At 51.2% G+C, this 18,960-nt stretch overlaps 1 protein-coding gene across 4 annotated transcripts in view; it reads left to right on the top strand.

The window, feature by feature from the left end:
- The window catches only part of DPP6 (dipeptidyl peptidase like 6), an 851,682-nt gene that overhangs the window by 576,097 nt on the left and 256,625 nt on the right, over positions 1-18,960 (top strand). For all 4 annotated transcript variants that reach the window (XM_049642150.1, XM_049642146.1, XM_049642148.1 and 1 more), the window contains exon 5: positions 196-270. In XM_049642150.1, the coding sequence (XP_049498107.1) occupies positions 196-270 (75 nt within the window). The remainder of the gene's footprint in view (positions 1-195; positions 271-18,960) is intronic.

Raw genomic sequence — 18,960 nt, forward strand, 5'->3', positions numbered from 1 at the left:
CTCACGGTTCACAAGTTCGAGCCCCGCGTCGGGCTCGTGTGCTGACAGCTCAGAACCTGGAGCCTGCTTCGGATTCTGTGTCTCCTTCTCTCTCTCTCTCTGCTCCTCCCCTGCTCACACTCCGTCTCTCTCTGGCTCAAAAATAGATAAATGTTAAAAAAAAATAAAATTATTTGTGGTTTTTTTTCCTTTTAGGAATCATTAAGAGCCATCCGATATGAAATCTCTCCAGATAAGGAATATGCTCTGTTTTCATACAACGTGGAGCCAGTGAGTACCGTTCTTTTCTGTCTATAAAAAATTGTTTCTCCCTTCTGAGACCCTATTAAGTATTTTCCCTTGAACCTTCATTCTCCGTGATCTTGGAATCCTGAAACAGTTGATGGGTCCCGAATTAGTCTCTTTTTATGCCACACTGCCACCTAGGAGAGAAGAAAGGTACAAAAATCCCTTTGGCAGAAAAAAAAAAAATCACTCCTTTTAGAGGCAATTTCGTAGGATTTTCTTGAGGGACATGATTAGAAGTTGTCTTTTTATAAAGATTTATCTTACCCTTTTGTGTAGTTCTTTTCCTTGCCATTTTCTCAATCATGCCATAAATTTTATCCCGAGAACAAAAACCAACTGTCAGGTTCTCCCTAAACTAAAATGAAATGTTAATTATCTCTTAGCCATCATAGTATTCTAGACAAGACTTGAAATATCACTTTTCATTATATAAATCCCTGTTTTTAGCACTTCATATATGAGCTTCCCATAAAATTGCACCAGAAGTTTCTATAAAATCTCACTCTGGGCTTTAGTGGCTGCCTAAAACTAGCTCTTTCTTTTCCTTTTATTCTTTTAACATGCTCGTAATTTAAAATTCATCTCGGCTCTTTAATTTTAAATGAGCTTGAAGGTGAAATTTATTTGTATCAGTGAAGCAGATGTTCAGCTTATAAGAGATTAGCAACTTTAGAAATGTGCATTTGTGGAACTTTATTCTCTGGCAAGTAAAATACAGAATTCCACTGCCTTTCCTGTTCTTCTGAGACCATTCTGTCCAGGGTTTTGTGATGCTTCTGTGAGCTCGACGGGTACCTGGATTCTAAGTCAAGCCTGAACACCTTCTTGGGGTGTTTGAGAGGCTCTTGTCCCTGCACGAGAAGTCTAGCTTGTTGAATTACATCCCGCTGGAGTACCTGGGAGATTGGTTTGCATGGAGATCCGAGCCCAATCCTAGAATTTTTAGAATTTCTTTTAAAAGGTATTTGACAGCTGGATTATTTATTGGAGATTTCCATCTTTTTCCTCAAAATGTACATCTTTTGAAAAACTGTCTCCACTCTTCCACCTTCTGTTGTTTTAATGTCCATAACACAAAAGTTTTCATTGTTTCCATCCACCTCCTTTGGAACAGCTGGTCATCTTTATCTGATTGTGGGAGGTTAGGGAACTGGGCCTGGTAGAAGGCATCCTTCAGCCTTGGGACTGCGCGAGTCCTATACCCACCCCTGTGCTTGCCTCTCTAAGCCTCAAGCACGTGGACGTGTTGGACGTGGATCACAGAGTGGTTCAGCTCCTTTCACGGACACTACCAAAAATGTCATCTCTACTCTTGAATAAGAGAAAAAAACTCAGCAGGTACTTGAAGGCTCTCATAGGGATGGGGTAATGCCTTTGTCGTGGGTTTGTCTGGGAGAGACACAGCCAACACCCATGTGAGAAAAGCTTAGGAAGACAGATACTAGGTCATCTTAGTAGAGCCTCTTTTCTCAGTGGGAGGGTCTCAACACCAGGATGGGTTGCCTGGTTTCCTCATGAGCTTCCTGCTCCTAGAAGCCTTCAGCACAACACTTTGTATTTGTTCTCTCAAATCTTACAGAAGAGAGTCTCCTATCTGCTCATCGGGGGGATGTGGGTGCATCCATGATTCTGTTCTGTGCGTGGTAGAACTCTCCATCGGTCTTCCTTGTCTGTCCCGATGCTCCTTCGGAAAGAGTGCCGTGGACTCCCATTCCAAGCGATGACTCTTTTGGTAAAGAACACTTTGCTAAATATGAGTCTTTGCCATGTAAAAACACTGGCTGTCCACAGGAACCTTGAAGGAACCGTTTCTCACCACACAGCATCCGTTGGCCTTTGGGGTAGGACTGTGTTGGAGTAGGAAAGTGTAAGAAACCAGGAGTGGATTTAGTGAATGGTAAAACTAATTGAAGTATTGAAAATGTGTGCTCTGTAAAAATTCTGTGCAAATGGATACTTTAAACTTGAATCGAAGGAACAACCCTGCATGGTTTTCAAGTAGTGAGCAGTTACCAGACGTACAACTAAGCACAGGTTCTGTTCTTCTGGAGGAAATGTTGGCGCTCTGCAGGACGACTTGGAGTTGGGTATTAGACATAACTTCCTAACTGGATAACTTAAGATGCAGATATTTTTAGAAAAGTGGGTGGCTTATAAGGGAAGGGTCTAGATCTGTAATTCTGGAGGAAATGGCACAAGCCAGGACTTTCGACTTTGTTTTTAATGTCTGTGTCATTATCCCTGGATATTAAAAAAAATATATAGTTTCCATAGTCACATAAATTTAAGAACTCTAGTTAAACACAATCAAGTAAGTTTCTTTACTGAGGATATGTTGAAGCTTTTCATATTCTTATGTGGGTTACACAGTGTTTCCCAAATTGGTATGACCATATGTGATTCCTATCTGATGGTGGGGAAACTGGAATTCTATCTTTGGATTTATGTCTATCACATCCTTATTTGTGTGTTTCAAAGGCAGCCAGGATACCTTGTTTCTAGGCACTAACTCAACTTCTCATTGAAAAGACTGTCATAAAAAATAGTTTTGTATGAACCAACTGTCCAATTCCCAGGCATCTCTCGTGTAATAGCATAAATGTTTCATTTGCAATAAAATTTCAATACATTGGGTCACAGCTCCACCCAGAATATCCAAATATTGCACTTTGCATTAGGAAAACAGCAATTCTTCCAACTGCTCCTCTCTGCTGCCCCGCCCACAGTGCATTTGCAAATCTAGCAGCCCCCAGGCTCAAGTGCTTATCTGGAACAATCAGCTCTTTGGAGCCCAGCTTCCTGCCTCAAACAAGGGGTCAGTGGGCATCTAGCCATGCTCAGGTGGGGACTGGATGGGATAGCCCATGGAAAGCACTTACCTGGCAAACCTAGGTAAGTGTCCTTCTCTAGGGCTTGGACACAGGGCTCTTTCCTCAGGAAGATTCAAGCTCCTTCTAGTCTTGCGGAGACACGTCCAATTATTCTTTTATATCTTCAGTTTCATTTTGTGCACTAAGTCGTGCAAAAGAGGCAAGCGACCTTATGTCACGGAGCCTGCAATACAGTCACGTAGGCACATAACCAGTGCCACTTGCGTAGAACTGCCAAGAGGAGTTTCGTGAGCATAAAACAAAAATTTGACCCTGTTAGGTAGACCCGGAAAGGCTTCCAGAAGGAATCGGAACTTCAGCTGGACTCTGACAGAGTCCGGTGGGGAGGGTGTGTGTGGTGAATAAGAGGTACAGAGAAACCCAGTGTGGCTAGAGATAAGACGGGGCTCGCCCATCAGGTTCAGGGTTACAAAGAGGGTGGCGATATCTTGGGCTGTTCATGGGCTTGCTTTTGGAACTGAGTTTCAGGCGACTCTGGGGCGTTTAACAAGAGTTTACAATTTACAAGAAAATAGCTGGAAAGATGGGTTGGGGGGCGCCTGGGTGGCTCTGTTGGTTAGACATCTGACTTCAGGTCAGGTCATGATCTCAAGGTTCAGGAGTTCGAGCCCCACGTTGGGCTCCGTGCTGACAGCTCGGAGCCTGGAGCCTGCTTCGGATTCTGTGTCTCCCTCTCTCTCTGCCCTTCCCCTGCCCCTGCTCACACTCTGTCTCTCTCTCTCTCTCAAAAATAAATACACATTAAAAAATATATACGGGTGTGAATCCCATAAGCCATGTCTGGAATGGAGAAAATTTCAAAAGTAATTAACTTAAAGGAGGGAAATACAACCATGGGTGTAGATGACATGACCCATGGGGACAATTACAAGAGCTATATGGAAGTGAAGAAGGCATAAGACTGAGTCTGAGGAAATTCAATATGTTGTAAAGGTTATAAAGGATAAATCTTCTAAGGAGTAAGAAGAGAGTCCAAACCGATGGGAGAAAAGGCCACAAAGTGTCTTATTATGTGTGTAACAGAAAGGAAATGCTCCAAGGAGGAGGAAAGCTGGCCATTGCGGACTCTGGACATCTGAACATTGTAGCACGGGGCTCCGCCCTGGCAGGTCCTCTGTCTCTCACGGTGATGTCACTCTTCCTTCTGGTGTGAGATGCCATGCCCGTGATGCTGAAGTCCTGGTTCACTTTCTGTCCTGCACCTTTCCTCGAAGCCCCAGGGGGAATGCTCTGCCACCAGATTGGTCACCATCGTGACCAACTCGCTCTGGATGCCTTTGGACCTTCTGTGCAGCCTTGTGCATCTCGGAAGTCCGCCTGGGAGGCTCGGAGAGGACGCATTATCTGTCAGCCCCTGTCCTCCATCCATGGAGGGTAGCCCAACCCAACGAGCTCCCGCAACCACACTTCTAGGTTGCATGCCTTTGAGCACAAAGGGGCTCTCTGGCTGCGTCCGGGGCCAGGTCTGGGGGCTCTCCAAATGCACTCACTTGGGGTTGGTTGAAGCTTGCATTCAGTGGCTGGAGTAGAAGTGGTGGATAAGGGCCGGGAGAGAATGGGGCAACCAGAAGAGAGAGTCCAGGAGCTTGGATACAGATAGTAACGCAGCGTCTTGAGGACAGTAAGGGCCGAAGGAGAGACACTTTAAGTTTAATTTTATACTATTCATTGTGTGTGCCTTCCTCTCATTTACTTAGGCTCACTGCAGTGTTGTTCCATTTCCCAGTTGTTTGACATAAACTGGTTTGTTTGCCCATTTTTACATTGTCAGCTACTCAAGGGAAGGTCTCTGATCTCCCGTCTACCCCCAGCCCTAGCCCAGGACCACCTTTGCACATTGGGTCCACAGGACGTCTCCACCCAGTTCGGGGGGCAGTCTCCCTCATCAGAGCAGCAAGCAGGCTGGGCCGAGAGTGACAGAAAGACAGCAGTCCCAGCCCTCAGGACCTAAAGACAGCTATGCCTTCCCCATCCTGCTCTGCTTGTGAGAAACATGTCACTGGGCTCTGCCCCCGCGTGAGTCGAGGGGATTCCACAGGGAGTGAATGTGGGGGCCGGGGGGTCATCAGGAGCACTTCAGGGGCTGCCTGTCGTACCATGTGTAAGAAAGTGTGGTTCCTTGTATCTGTGTGGCACTTGGTGACCCCACAGTCTGCTGAAGGACATAATACACCTGCCGGGAGAAAGTAATAATCTTTCTTCCCCCGCCTTCAGAGTTTTAAGGAGTTGGAGAGGCCCCGGGAGGGCTGGGCCGGGAGCAGGAACACCAAACGGTCATCACCCCTCCGCAAGTGACTTGCTGATGACCGAGGAGGGGGGCACACCACTTTAATTTTTCACCAGAGAAGTGGGGATACCACTGTGTGGCCCATTAGTGACTCAGAAATGTTATAGATACCAGTTATGGATAACAGCCCCCCTGTCTGGGTTACACCACAAGTAAATGAATAATATCAGAAGACGCCTAACCCAGACCTTGACATACAAGAGGATTCTCTATCATGTAATTTCTCGTTATCATTTTATTTGTATTATATTTTCAAGTCCAGCGGCCTAAAGATACCGCCTAAGTCCATGCAAGCGTAGTATTACCATCATCCTCTTAGGAACCCGAGTGAAAACTTTCTCTTTTTTTTATACTACTTCCAGAATCTCAAATTTAGCACTAAAATTAGAATACAGAGAGAAATCATTAGGCCATTAAACGTGGACATATTTCTTGTGGTTTCCTGGCACATATCTTAAAGAGATTTTTAAAGTTTTGTGCTGGAGAAGGAAAGTGTACCAAGAAATATTATTATGCTCTTTTGTTCTTCTAAGGATTATATATTCTTGGTTAATGGTGGCACCATTAACTAGTTGGGGAAGTTAATCAAGTGATTTGCTATTCTGAGCACAGATGGTGGTTCCTAGAGGCCTGGTCTTCTGTCTCCGGCTGTGTCTGGGGTCCCCGCCTGCGTCCACGACAGGGAGGTTTGGGGACCGATCTGTGAGGGCTGAGCTGGGCATTTCCCAGCGCACGGAGGGGGCAGAAAGCAGGGTTTTTCCGGAGTCTCTAGCAATTTAAACTTCCAGACCTTCTCTCATGTCTGTATTTCTCAGGGTGGTTGGGAAATGCTGGTGTCACCACAGGAAGCGTCATGGTCCCTGAGCTTTCTGGACCCCATCCCTCGGCTGAGAGAAGGGTCGTGTCCACCTCCTGGGGCTCACTTCCCCGCACCTGTAGGCTGATCCTGCTCCGACCTGAGAATGGGATGTGATGCTGGGCTTTTCACTGCAGAAATTTGAAGCGGTCTCACGTGGGATAACTTCCTGCCCTCTTCCTGTCCTCGGAGTGAGTGCTTGTGGCCCGCCTTGCTGTCTGAGCCACTGTGAACGTATAATTCAGGTGAAGCCTGAAAAGCACTCGAATGTGGACAGGCCTGATCAAGCACATTTGGCGAGGTGACCCTGCCCTTCAGTCTTCTGTGCACCTGTCCAGCGTGGTTACCTGTCACCTCTGGGTATGAGAGTTAACTTTTAAAAACCAGCTTGAGACTCTGTAAACAGAAGGGGTTAGCTATAAATTATTGACCCCATATTCACGGGCTGACTCTATTACAAACGAATTCATGTGACTCGTGTAATTCTGGGTATGTGACTTCCTGTACCACAACCAATAATGCCATAGTTACAGTGTGGTTCTGATGTTTCCTAACATCCCTTCCTCCTGAGAACCGACGAAATCTTTGCCCAGGAGCATCCAAGGGAGACGTGTGTCTTAATTCTCGGGCTGTTGGACTAGATCTTTCCGCTTTATCTGACAGCCTTTTCTGGGCCCAGCCCCGGGAACCTGCAGAGCATTGCAGGGAGCTCTCTGTCTTCTTCTGCAGCCGGAAGGTGCTCCGCGGCAGGGGCGAGGCCGGCCTTCAGTGAATTCTCCCGGTCTTCTTCAGGGCCCAGAGGTGCCCTGTCTGATCCCCAGGCCCCCGCCCAATATTTCTCAGAAGCCCCTTTACTCTGTGATTCAGTCTGGTGTTTTAGTTCCAACCGTCTTTCGCAGAGTTTGTGAGATACGTTGCCCACGTTGTTTTGTAAGCACCTTACAGTTGGCTGTTTACCTGTGGAAGGCCTGGTCGTCAGCCACCACATCCTGTGTTCGATTATGGAAAGTTGTCATTCGGGGTCTGAAACACCTGTTTTCACCCAGCACACCTCGGACCCCCCCCCGCCCCCGCCAGCTCGTGAAAACCCAACGAGTCAAAGTTCTTGCAAAACTACGTAAGGGCCACGCCAGCGTGTGGCCACAGGTGTGGATTTCCCCTCCCCACGAACCTCCCGCCTAGTGTCAGGGATAAGTGTGGATTCTTCCTTGTCTGGAAGTTCGGTCGTCCGTTTTTTGTTGCTTTTGAAGTAACAGGTTCTTTTTTTTTTTTTTTCCAGACTTAATTTTTTTTCAACGTTTTTTATTTATTTTTGGGACAGAGAGAGACAGAGCATGAACGGGGGAGGGGCAGAGAGAGAGGGAGACACAGAATCGGAAACAGGCTCCAGGCTCCGAGCCATCAGCCCAGAGCCTGACGTGGGGCTCGAACTCACAGACCGCGAGATCGTGACCTGGCTGAAGTCGGACGCTTAACCGACTGCGCCACCCAGGCGCCCCTGAAGTAACAGGTTCTTAGCGTCTCCTAGTTTACTGGTTTTTGTGGTTGTATCGTTTTAACACCAAACTGGTTCCAAACATGCACACACACAGAATTTGGGTATTTTGTTTTGTTTATGTGCCTTTCTGTTCAGGTTTGGAGCTAAGTTTAAAAGCTCAGTACAAAGCCTAGGAAAAATGTGGTTCAAAGAGTGGTTCTTTTCTCATCAAAATGCAAACGTCATCCGGGTAATTCTGTGTGTGTGTGTGTGTGTGTGTGTGTGCGCGCGCTCACGGTGCACAAGCATGCTGCTCTAGCAACGGGGGAGAAATAGAGGCTCTAGCTTACCTGAAGTACCCTCCGTGGATCCCAGTTTAAAGACGAATACTTTTGAGCGTGGTTTCCATAGGGTGCTTGACACGTTTGTATCGTGGAGTGCTGCACCAAGAGCCTATGTCTGCGTCCCCACAGGCGAAAGAACAGTCCTCAGGAGCCCTGCATGGCGGGCGGGGCCTGAAGCTTCAGTGGCTGCGGCCAGCAGTGGCCCGGTGTGCTGTGGTTTACAGGTGCCAGGAAACCTGTCCCCTCCCAGCGCCGCAAGCTGACCGCTTCCTGAGCAACCTCGCTGATTGGTCTCTATGCTTCCCCTCTTGTTCCCTGTCCACACTGGCCTCTGCAGGCAGCCAGGTGCTCTTCAGCCTGAAATAAGGGCCGTCTCCTGGCACCGTGGCTCCCCCTGCAGGCTGGCGGGACACCGGCATGTGACAGAGGCCTGAGGCCTGCGTGGCCTTCTCCACCTGCTCTGTCCGGCCACAGCGCCTTCTCTGTGGCTCTAACATTGCATGCCCCTGCCGACCCCAGGGCCTTTGAACTCACTCTGCTCCCTCCAGAACCTTCTGGCTTCTGGGAGAGGGCCCTTCTCGTGGTGGAGGAAGGAGGCAGGAGATGATCGAAGACCGTGTGGGCCGCTGGTGGATCGGTGGGCTCGTTGGGGTCCCGTGCTTGGTACCAGCTGGGGCTGCAAATTTGGCAGGTAGTGAAGTTGGGACTTAAAGGCGTTTTTGAAGGAGTGCTTTTCTCGAGGAACCATGGACACTCATGGGGTCATGGAGGGAAGTGAAACCAGGAGGGACCAGCAGTAGGAAAGGGGGGGTCTTCCGTTGGGTCAGAAGTCTGGGTAGCGGTGGCTGCGGAAGGAGCATGCCGCTGTGGGCCAGTGCACGTGAGATGCCGTGGCTAGTCCCCCATGGCAGGAATGAGGCAGGTGGGAAGGCCGGGGAGCCGCCAGTCATCTGCGAGAGCTGCTGGGGGACGAGGTGCCGCCCGGGCTTTCCGCGGCTTGAGGGAGAGGAGGCAGGACTTACTGTCAGGCCTGGCATTGAAGAGTCCACAGCAGAGGGGGCGTTGAGACCCGCTGAGCACCAGGCGTCGGTGACGACGGGGGGCAGAATGGCAGCACCTGCTGAGAGACGGGGGACACAACGTGTCAGCTAGCCACAGGGCAGGCGTGTCAGGGGATACCGTGCCGTGGAAGGTCCGAGGAGCCAGGGCAGCTCAGAGACCGGCTCGGACGGGGGCCTCGAGAGGAGGGTGAGCGGTGGTAACGTGATGACTGTCACTCCTGCGGGCCCCCCGCTCGTGGAGGGTCTCTGAGCGATCCAGATTGATGACTGAGGTTTGTGTCGTCGGTAATAAAAGAGGTGAAGAAAGGGAAATGAGGTTTGCTGAGTGACATAGTGAGGTATTAAATAGAGAACACTTAATTGCTTTTATTATACTCGGCCGCCATTGTAACGTAGCGAGGGGAAAAATGACTCAAATTCTTCCTGAAAGATTTGTTTCTCAGTTCCCATTTAACAGGCCATTATTGCGGGTGAGCTCGTTAGCAGCAATTACATGCAGGGACGCAAAGCTGATTGATACGGACCCAGCTACGGGGTCCCCTGAACAATAGTGACGGCTTAGAGACTTTCACCAGAGATCATCATCTATTATCCCTATTCGGTGGCTGAAGCATTTTTCTGTTACTAAAACCTGGAAGGAATTCATCACTATTGTATGTTAGGACCGGTTCCATTTGTGGTCTTGGGTTCCAACTGCTGTTAAGGAAAACACTTTAACACAACGTTCCGTGAAGATGCCTTCCGGAGTATTTCCAACAATATCACACATATGGCCATTACATTCGGCGGTAAAATTAGACAGCCTGTGACTGGAAACAGGTCAGGGCACGCTTCAGCTTTTCCCACTGGCAGCCGTAGCTGTCATGTATGTGATAGCAGATAGACTTTTCAGAACGTAGTTTTTAAGAGTTGATTGTATCCCCGCTTCTTTCTTGGTGTTTTCCGCAGTAGGGATGCCGTGTGATTTGAAAAACCCCATGACACGCTCCACGCACGACACAGCAAATGCCTTGGGACCGTGTGTTTTATTAAACAATAGGTCTTAATTTCCTAACAGTCTTTTTCCCTCTTACTGGGTTGTGCAGCTCCTGAAGGGGGGGGGGGAGAAAAACCCCGAAAATGGGAGAGGAAGTCTCCAGAGTGCTCGGTCGTGTGATAATGTGCATGTACATCAAGGCTTGGCGGGTTTTATTGATGCATCTGCCATGGTGGGACTTCCAGCCAGGTCAGTAACCACAGTTTTGGAGCCTGTAGAAATTAACGAGCAGAAGCGATGAGTTGTTTGAATGAGCCTTAAGTTGGGAGCTGCCCTGGGCCTCTCGGTGTCTGTCTCACCTTCTCCTGGGCGGTGGCAGCAGCGTGACCGACACTAACGAGCCCGTGTTTGCAAGATTTCCCGCGGGCGTGTTTGGGAGCGCGTGGGTACGGGTGCGTGTGAAGGGGGTAGACCTTGTGTCCGCGGAAGGTGGGAAACAGAGAGGAGGAGTGTGCACTGTCATCCTTCCAGCAGCCCTGCAACCTGTTACCTAATTAAGAAATTATAAACTGGAAAGATGGTCATCCCTTACGTGGAAGGAGCCCAAGCCAGGCACCTTTCCATAACTGAGCGTGCCGCCTGACCGACTCATCTGGGGCTTTGAGAATTCTCAGTTTTTTTTGGCTGCCACAACAGCTACCAGAGACGATTACCGAAAGAAGGAAAACCTTTTTGTTTTCCTAACGCTGGATCGAAGAAATAAGAACGGACAGAAATGCCCGGGTAGATTTGATGGACACTTGGCTTTGATCTCATCACTTCTTGGGTGAGGAAAGAAGAATTAGTAAAAACATCCTGTAGGTTAATCTGCATAATGTCACAGTCGTCAGTTCTAACTCGATTGCTCTGCTCCGAATGGACCAAGGGTTCCGACGCTGCCCGCGAGCACAGGGTGTTCGGAAAAGCCAGGGAAAGTGATGCTTTGGCAATCTGCCCTCGGAGTATCGGTCACGTCCTCTCAGATGGAGTGTCTCAGATGGAGTATCGGTCACATCCTCTGCTGACGGTCACCAGGGAGCCCGAGTGGACGAGGTGGGACGGGCCAGCATGCCATGAGGGGCAGAGAGGCAGATGGGAAAGGAGGAGACAGGTCCCCAGTGAGTCCATTCCCTCCGAATCCCTGAGGAAAGAGGATCTTGGGGTGAAGCCCAGAAAGCATTGTCCTCTCATTCTACCGATTGGGAGACCGGGGCTGGACGAGGCTGCCCGCTTTGCCCGGGGTCGTGGCTGACTCAACGTCCTGTCTGTGAGGCACCCTCCTGACTCCACTGTGCTGTCCCTGCCACTGCGGCGAAGCCGGACCTGGTTTTACCAGCTGTCTTCTGGCCGTCACTGAATTCATTTGTGCCCCTCCGTGCTAGTCAGCTAGTCACATCAGGGACCACCCAAATGACCTCACTTAACCTTAATTATTTCCATAGAAGCCCATCTCCAAATACCGTCACGCTGGGTTAGCGCTCCCACGTGAATTTTGAGGGGACACAGTGGATTCCCTGGCACTTCACCGCTGCCCCCTGAAGTGCATGTCCTTGTCACTCGCAGAATACGTTCTTCCCGTCCAGATGGCCCCCAGGTCTTCATTCTGGCATCCACTCTAACCTGAGTCCACATCTCACCTGAACATCATCTGAATCTGCTCTGGTTGAGGCCCGAGATCAGATTTAGCCTCAGGCTGTCTCCTGTGCAGCTGGGAGCCCGTGAAGCCAGTCATGTGCTTCCAGAATGGAATGGTGGACGGGCAGGGACACATGTCCCATTCCGAGTGAGAGATCAGAAAGGGGAAGGGGGGACAGGCCCGAGGACACCCCACATCTAGCAAGGTTGTGTCTGTCTTAAGTCTCGAGAATCATCCTCTGGCTGGAGGCTCTCTCACAGGGGCCTTGCCCCTGGAGAGCTGCCCTCTGCCCTGATGATTCTCGTGATTTCTGAATTCTTCCCTTTTCTTGGAGAATGCAGCCTGTCTGCAGCCAGAGAGCTCTACGGTCCTGTCCCGTAGCATCCAAGACATCGGCATGCCCTCTTTCGTTCTGTACCAGGTTACTGTCCCCTGTGGTCCCGGATAGCAGTGTTCCTGCGATACGATCCCTCTCTGGGTCTGCCTCGGCTCGAGGGGCTGGTTGAACTCCGGCTCGCTCCCGGCTGGTCTCTACCAGAGGGTTGTTGGGACGCTTCCAGACAGGCCTCCTCGTTTCCTCAATACGAGTAGGTGGAGCATGTTCCGAGTGGTCCAGTTTCCGGTCCTTCCCACATAACCACTCCTTCTTGCATTCATCTCCGTCCTCTCAAACCGTCTGTGAGCAGTCAGGAGGACCCAGCCCCCACCTTCCACGTTCCGCTGAGAAGCCTCCTCGCCACCTGTCCAGTTCCAAGGCTCGCAAGTCCTATCGCAAGTCCAAGGGACTATAATTTAGCCGGAATTCTTTGCTGCTTTATGACAGGGGGACTCTTTCTTCTCGTTTCCCATGACGGGTCCTCATTCCAGCCGAGAGCTCATCAGAACGGCCTTTACATGCACATAGGGACCAGCGGTTCTTTCATGGCAACCCGGGCTTTTTCCAGCCGCAGCTCAGCCCTCCTCCAGCCTCCATTCGTCACCCGCTTCCGGGGCTGCTTCCTCATTCTTACATGTCTGTTACAACAGCCCCCCACTTCCTGGTACCCAAATCAGTGTCATCAGCTCAGGCGCTACGACAGAATTTCTCAGACTGGGTGCCTCCAACGATAGAAATTAATTTTCTCACAGTTTGGGAGGCTGGAAGTCCAGGTTGGGTTTCTGATGAGGGCTCTCTTCCCGGCTTGTAGACGGCCACCATCTTGCTGTGTGCAGGCCATGCCTTTCCTCGGTGTGTGCGCAGAGAGAGAGAGGGAGGCAAGTCTCTGGTGCCTCCTCTTGTAAGACCACAAGTCCTATCGAATCAGGGAACAGCGTTATGACCCCATTTAACCTTAATTAACTCCTCCTCGGCCTATGTCCAAATACGGCCACACTGGAGGTTAGAGCTGCAGTATGTGACTTTGGGACGCAGATGTTCAGTCAGAGCACCTCCCTCCTCCAGCGTCACCAGGCTGGCGCTTCTGGCAGAACTAAGATCCCTCACCCCTCCCCTTTCCTTTGACTCTCCTGACCCCTCACCCACAGAGGTTCTTTTGGCTGCTTCTCCTTCGCCTGCCGGGGTAGGAGTTTGCCCAGCACGCAGATTCTGAGTCCTGGACTCAGTCACTTCCTTTTGCAACACGCTGTCCCTGGGCAACCCAGCCTCTCACTGCAATTCCTGTATCGGTCGTTGCCATCCCCAAAATGCGATTCACTGGCCAGCAGCAGGGGTATGGCCACAAAGCGTGTTAGAAATCCTCAGCCTCAGGCCCCTGCCCAAAACGTAATGAATCAGACTCTGCACTTTAAGGAGATCTGGGTGTGACTGACTCTGTGCATTGCAGCCGGAGACCTGCTTCCCTGTGCAGCCACGACTGCCCAAGAGGTCTCACTCCCCGTCACACGCTCTGCTGCCTCCAGGGAGCCCCAAGGGACCTGGGGAGTCTGCCCCCTCCATCCCCTGAAAGTTCTACCACACCCTTCAAAGCCCTCCCTGACCCCACAGGTGTGGGTTAGTGACCCCCGTGTACGTCCTCAGCCCTTCGCAGTTGCCAGATAGTCTCTGTCTCCACTGGACTTGAACGGCCTCGGATGTAGCCTCGCGCCCCAGCTGCCCCGTGGCAGGCCTCCACGAGCGTACGCTCAGTTCAGAAACGGACGCGCACCCCTTCCCCCTCCACGCGGTTGTCACGGCCGCTCAAGCCCTCTCGGGGCTGTGAGCACTTGTGTGGGTGGAATGTTTGCCCACCGTGAGCGATTTCGGCTTCCATGATTCAGGCTTCTTAACTGCACTTTCGTTAAGCCGTGCGTATAGACATATGTTCTGTGAAGTGTCTTTTAAAGCCCTTCGTTCTAAGGAGACTTGTAATGTCATAAATATGTAAGAATGCTCTGCAGCTCATCTTTATAATCACTCAGCCCAGAATGCATGTGGAAATGCTGTCGTTGGTGGATTACAGCTATGATAGTCCTCAACCCATCTTGGATCTCTTTGGTTTTAGTGTAGAAGCATGTTATACATAAAACGATTAAAAATTGAATTTTTCTCTCTCTAAAGGTTTACATTTTTTTTTTTTTGGTGGACAGCTCTCTGACTTTTAAAAAATTTATTTTAAGTTTCTTTGTTTTGAGACAGAGAGAGAGAGGGAGCAGGGCAGAGAGACGGGGGGAGAGAGAGAATCCCAAGCAGGCCCCGCGCTGTCAGCACAGAGCTCGATGCGGGGCTCAAACTCACAAACCGCGAGATCATGACCTGAGCCGAAATCGAGAGTTGGACTCCTAACCGACTGAGCCACCTGGGCGCCCCCAGTTCTCTGACTTCTAAGGCCCATGTAGGCTTGTGTGACTGTCAGCTCCCATGAGGATACTGAGCCCTCATCACCCCAGAAAACCCCCTTTGAGGTCAGGCCCTCCTCTACCCTAGCCCCTGGCAGCCAATAATCTGTTTTCTGTCCCTGCAGTTTGACCTTTCCTAGAATGTCAAATAAGTGGCGACAAACAGTATGTAACCTTCTGAAAGTAGCTTTAAAGAGGAGAATCTTTTTGCGTCCAGATACGGAGAAAATCTCTGACTTCTTTGGAATCTTACTGCCTTCACCGTGTGGGCACGTAACGCATTCTGCTGTGGGAATTTACCTGCTGCTTCATCGAAATGGAGGACTGCAGGTTAAGCTGTGAAGATGTGGTTCCTGAGTTCCTGCAGGGCTGGGAGGCGGGGCGGGTGCGGGGAGGAGAGGAAGGAAGGACCTTTGTCACACGTCATCTGCCTGGAGCAGCCAGTGCCGGGGCTGGGGAGAAACCCGGGAGGTGAGGTCTTCATGAAGCAGGTGAAGACAGACTGATCCTTCGTGCTCTGTCTTCGAGAGGGAGCTGGGCGGTGACTGGGGAGGGGGGCGCAGACTGACGCGAGGCGGGGTTGACCCCTCCCTGCCATGGATGCGCGGTTGGCCGCCCCTGGGGCGCCGGGCTCTTTCTCTGGACGGCCGAGTCCTTTCCCTGCTTGCTGGTGTCCGCTCACACCACATTTCCAAGCACCAGACGCTCCCCTGCCCGGCTCACATGGTGGCGGGCGGGACACCAGTGTCACATCACAGTGGTGGACACATAGCGGGGACATCTGAGAAAGCGTGGCTCTCTTGAAAGAGAGACGGGGTGGCCCTCCCTCCCCCGTGGCTCCGCCTCCAGCAAAGCGTGGGGCACCAGGCACGTGGGACAAGCAGGGACCAAACCCGCGGGAGGGCGTCAGAGCAGGAGACGGCCCTCCTGGACGGCGCCATTGAACTGCCCCCCGACCGCGTCCTCTAGACTCGCGTGCCGGAGAACCGACCTGCCTGTCGAAGCCACTGCCCTGGGACTCTGCTGCTTGCAATTCAGTGAATCGCAAGTGACCGCACGCTCTTCCCTCCGGCCGGATGTCCTCCGCGACCTTGTCCAGCTGCTGTTGTCTTCTGTCGAGAAATGTAAGTTCTTCAGGGAGGCCTCCCCAGTTGCCCTGGGCCTCCCGCGGAGCATGCCTGTCTCCTGTCCCTGAGCTGTGGGCTCCCCACAGGCACAAACGATCTGCGGTGTTCGTTCACACCTGGCAGGTAATAAATGATCGGCAAATATTGGGTGAATGTACGAAAGGACCAGTGAATGCCATAGGATCAAGAAAGGGAAAACAGAAACAGTTCTCTAAGTTCCTGCGAAATCACGGCCTTATCCCGCCACAGAAGGCCATGCGAGAGGTTGAGGACTTGAGGACTTGAGGACTCTCAGGCACCAGCATTCTGCCCTCAGGGTCAGGGAGCGCACGTCATGTGCCCGTCCTGCCCTGTGCTTCCAGATGGCCTCTCCCCGTGAGTCCCTGGATCTTGTGTGACCCGTGTGTCACATGGCTGCCTTGTTCCTGACTCGAACCAAATTGAGCGATTGGCCCCGGTAACTTGGGATCCTGTTTTTCTGCATTCCCACTGCCGTCGCCTTCGTCTGGACTCCTGTGGCTTCTGGCCGAGACCGACACCACGCAGCTCCTCGTCTGATCCTTCCCCTGTGCACCTCCCACCCAGGGGCTGTTGGGGGGCGTGGCACTGCCTCCTGCAGTTCTAATCGTGCCACAAATCCTGTCCCCTGTGCCTACAGACTCACCTTCTGAGGGCTCTCCTCCTGCGTGGAGAGCACCCTGGACTTGATTCCCCAGTCCCCAGCATCTCCTGTCTGTAGCCCGACGGCATCATGGGATCACAGGGCTGGAATGGACCTTCCAAAGCACAAAGATGAGGAAGGTGAATTCTGGAGAGTGGACGTTGACTGCCCCAAGTCCTGTGGCTCACCCACTGGTGGTAAAGCCAAGACCGAAATCATCATTGCACCCCAGGGCTGTCTTTCCCACCTGCGTGCCTTCCCCCATCACTGCTTTGTGTGGACACGTCGTGGCGGCCAGCGGATGGGACAAAGATCGCCTGCTTGCTCGTGTGCGGGGCTGATCTGTTCCGGATAGTCCGCGTGTGGAACCGGCCAGAGGCGTGAAGCAGGATCTGAGGAGCAGGATTGTAGACGGAATCAAGCTTTGCACACGTACGGCTGCAGCCGTGACAGCTGTCATCAGTCGTAATGTGAGTGTAGGAGGGACGAGACTATGGTCGGTGATTTTTGCAGCCACATCTGCGCCCCCAGACAATGATGGAGAGCAGCTGCGGACAGATCCGGGTCAGGGACCACAGAGCGGGAGCCCTCAGGGCCTCTGCTGCTGGCACGGGCTCTCTCGTTAGGCCCTTGGCCGGGGCGGGCGGGTGGAGAGCAACATGTTCTCGTCAGGCTCCATGAATGTGGCTTCTCTTGACACACCACCCCATCCCTGCTTGTCCCCAGGAGTGTCCCACCGAGGAAGAGAGGTCCTGCTGGCCAAAAAGGCTTGCTCTAGAAGATGCTGTCAGTGGAATTCTTGTGGACGCTTTAATTCCTAATCAAGAAGGGAGACTGATTGTCCTGGATGCCCCCCGGTTCCTCCGGGGACGTGTGATGTCTCCCTTCAGAATAGAATATCTGCCCTGATCTGCACACTAGGTGTCTCATTACGGAGACCTTGCTTGCATCCTTCTTAGCCTGTGACGCATTCCAGGATGCCACCCCACAGCTTGTTCTTAACTGTCTACCTGAGACTCTGCAGGTGTTACCAGCACATTGAGCTAAAGAAACAAGCTGGCTTTTCTCTCGAAGCCAAATATCCATGCACCTGACCGAATTAATAACGTATGCATTCCTAAAAAACGTTTTTACAGATTAAAGAAAATTTTATTTTATTTAAAAAAAAATTTTTTTTAATGTTTATTTATTTTTGAGACAGAGAGAGACAGAGCATGAATGGGGGAGGGGCAGAGAGAGAGGGAGACACAGAATCGGAAGCAGGCTCCAGGCTCTGAGCCATCAGCCCAGAGCCCGACGTGGGGCTCGAACTCAAGAACCGTGAGATCGTGACCTGAGGTGAAGTCGGACGTTCAACCGACTGAGCCCCTCAGGCGCCCCAGATTAAAGAAAATTTTAATTGTAACTTTACGGCAACCGCACGGACTTCATCTTTGTGTCTGTGGCTAGTATTCCGCGCTCTTTGTTGTCGCGTGGACCCTGACACACTCAGTTACCTGGTAACCTGGCGGACACATTCTCTTAATGAGCAGGAGGCTTGTTAAACTCTGCCAGGCTGGTCAGTTCTCACAAAGCCATTAGTCAGTGGGAAACAGGATCTGGATGCGGAAGACTCTGCCCGTGAACCACTCTACCCAAATCTCTCTTTTAGCCGTTGACCGGAGTGTGCATTCTGAGGCTTATGGGTTACTTTTGCTTAATTTTTCTCTAATTTTCGCGGGATGGCGGGGTTGGATGGGATGCAGACACCAGCTTTTGTTGTTTGTGAAATGTCGTTTAAGAATTTTGATTGTCCCAGGGGCCCCTGGGTGGCTCAGTCGGTGAAGCGTCCGATTTCAGCTCGGGTCGTGATCTCTAGGTTCATGGTTTGATTTCCTACTGCGCTGACAGTACAGAGCCTGCTTGGGATTCTCTCTCCCCCCTCTCTGCTCCTCCCCGACTTGCTCACGTGCATGCACGGGCTCTCTCTCTCTCTCTCTTGAAAAATAAAAAACTTAAAAAAAATAATTTCGATCATCCCAGAAGTCCTTCTACTTGGGTCGTGATTACTGGTTGATGCGTGTTAAACAGGTGCCCTCCTCTTCCTCTCTCAACATGAGCATGTACTTCTTCCTGTACCACATCGGTCATATTCTGTGATGAATAAGATCGTAGAATTGTGAGACTGGAGGGACGTAGACGGGCATCCGGTCACCGTCCAGCACAACTTCTCCGGAAGGGAACGTTCCTGTCTCTCGTTACTTAGCTCTGTTCTCCGTTCTCTCTTTACGAGGTTCCTTCCCTGTAGAACACCCACTCCTGAAGCTGGACAGTTGTGATTGTTACAGGGTTCTTCTCTAGATGGACTGAAGTCTACCTCTTAGGACGTCATGTTCCTGAATCGTGTTCCGCCTTTGGCAGAGGAGTGGCCAGTGGCACTTTCTGCACTGATGGAAATGCTGTGTTTCTGTGCTGTCCAAGATGGTAGCCATTGCCCACACATGGCGGTGGAGCACTTGACATG

This window comes from Panthera uncia, chromosome A2 (assembly GCF_023721935.1).
Source record: "Panthera uncia isolate 11264 chromosome A2, Puncia_PCG_1.0, whole genome shotgun sequence".
NCBI lineage: Eukaryota > Metazoa > Chordata > Mammalia > Carnivora > Felidae > Panthera > Panthera uncia.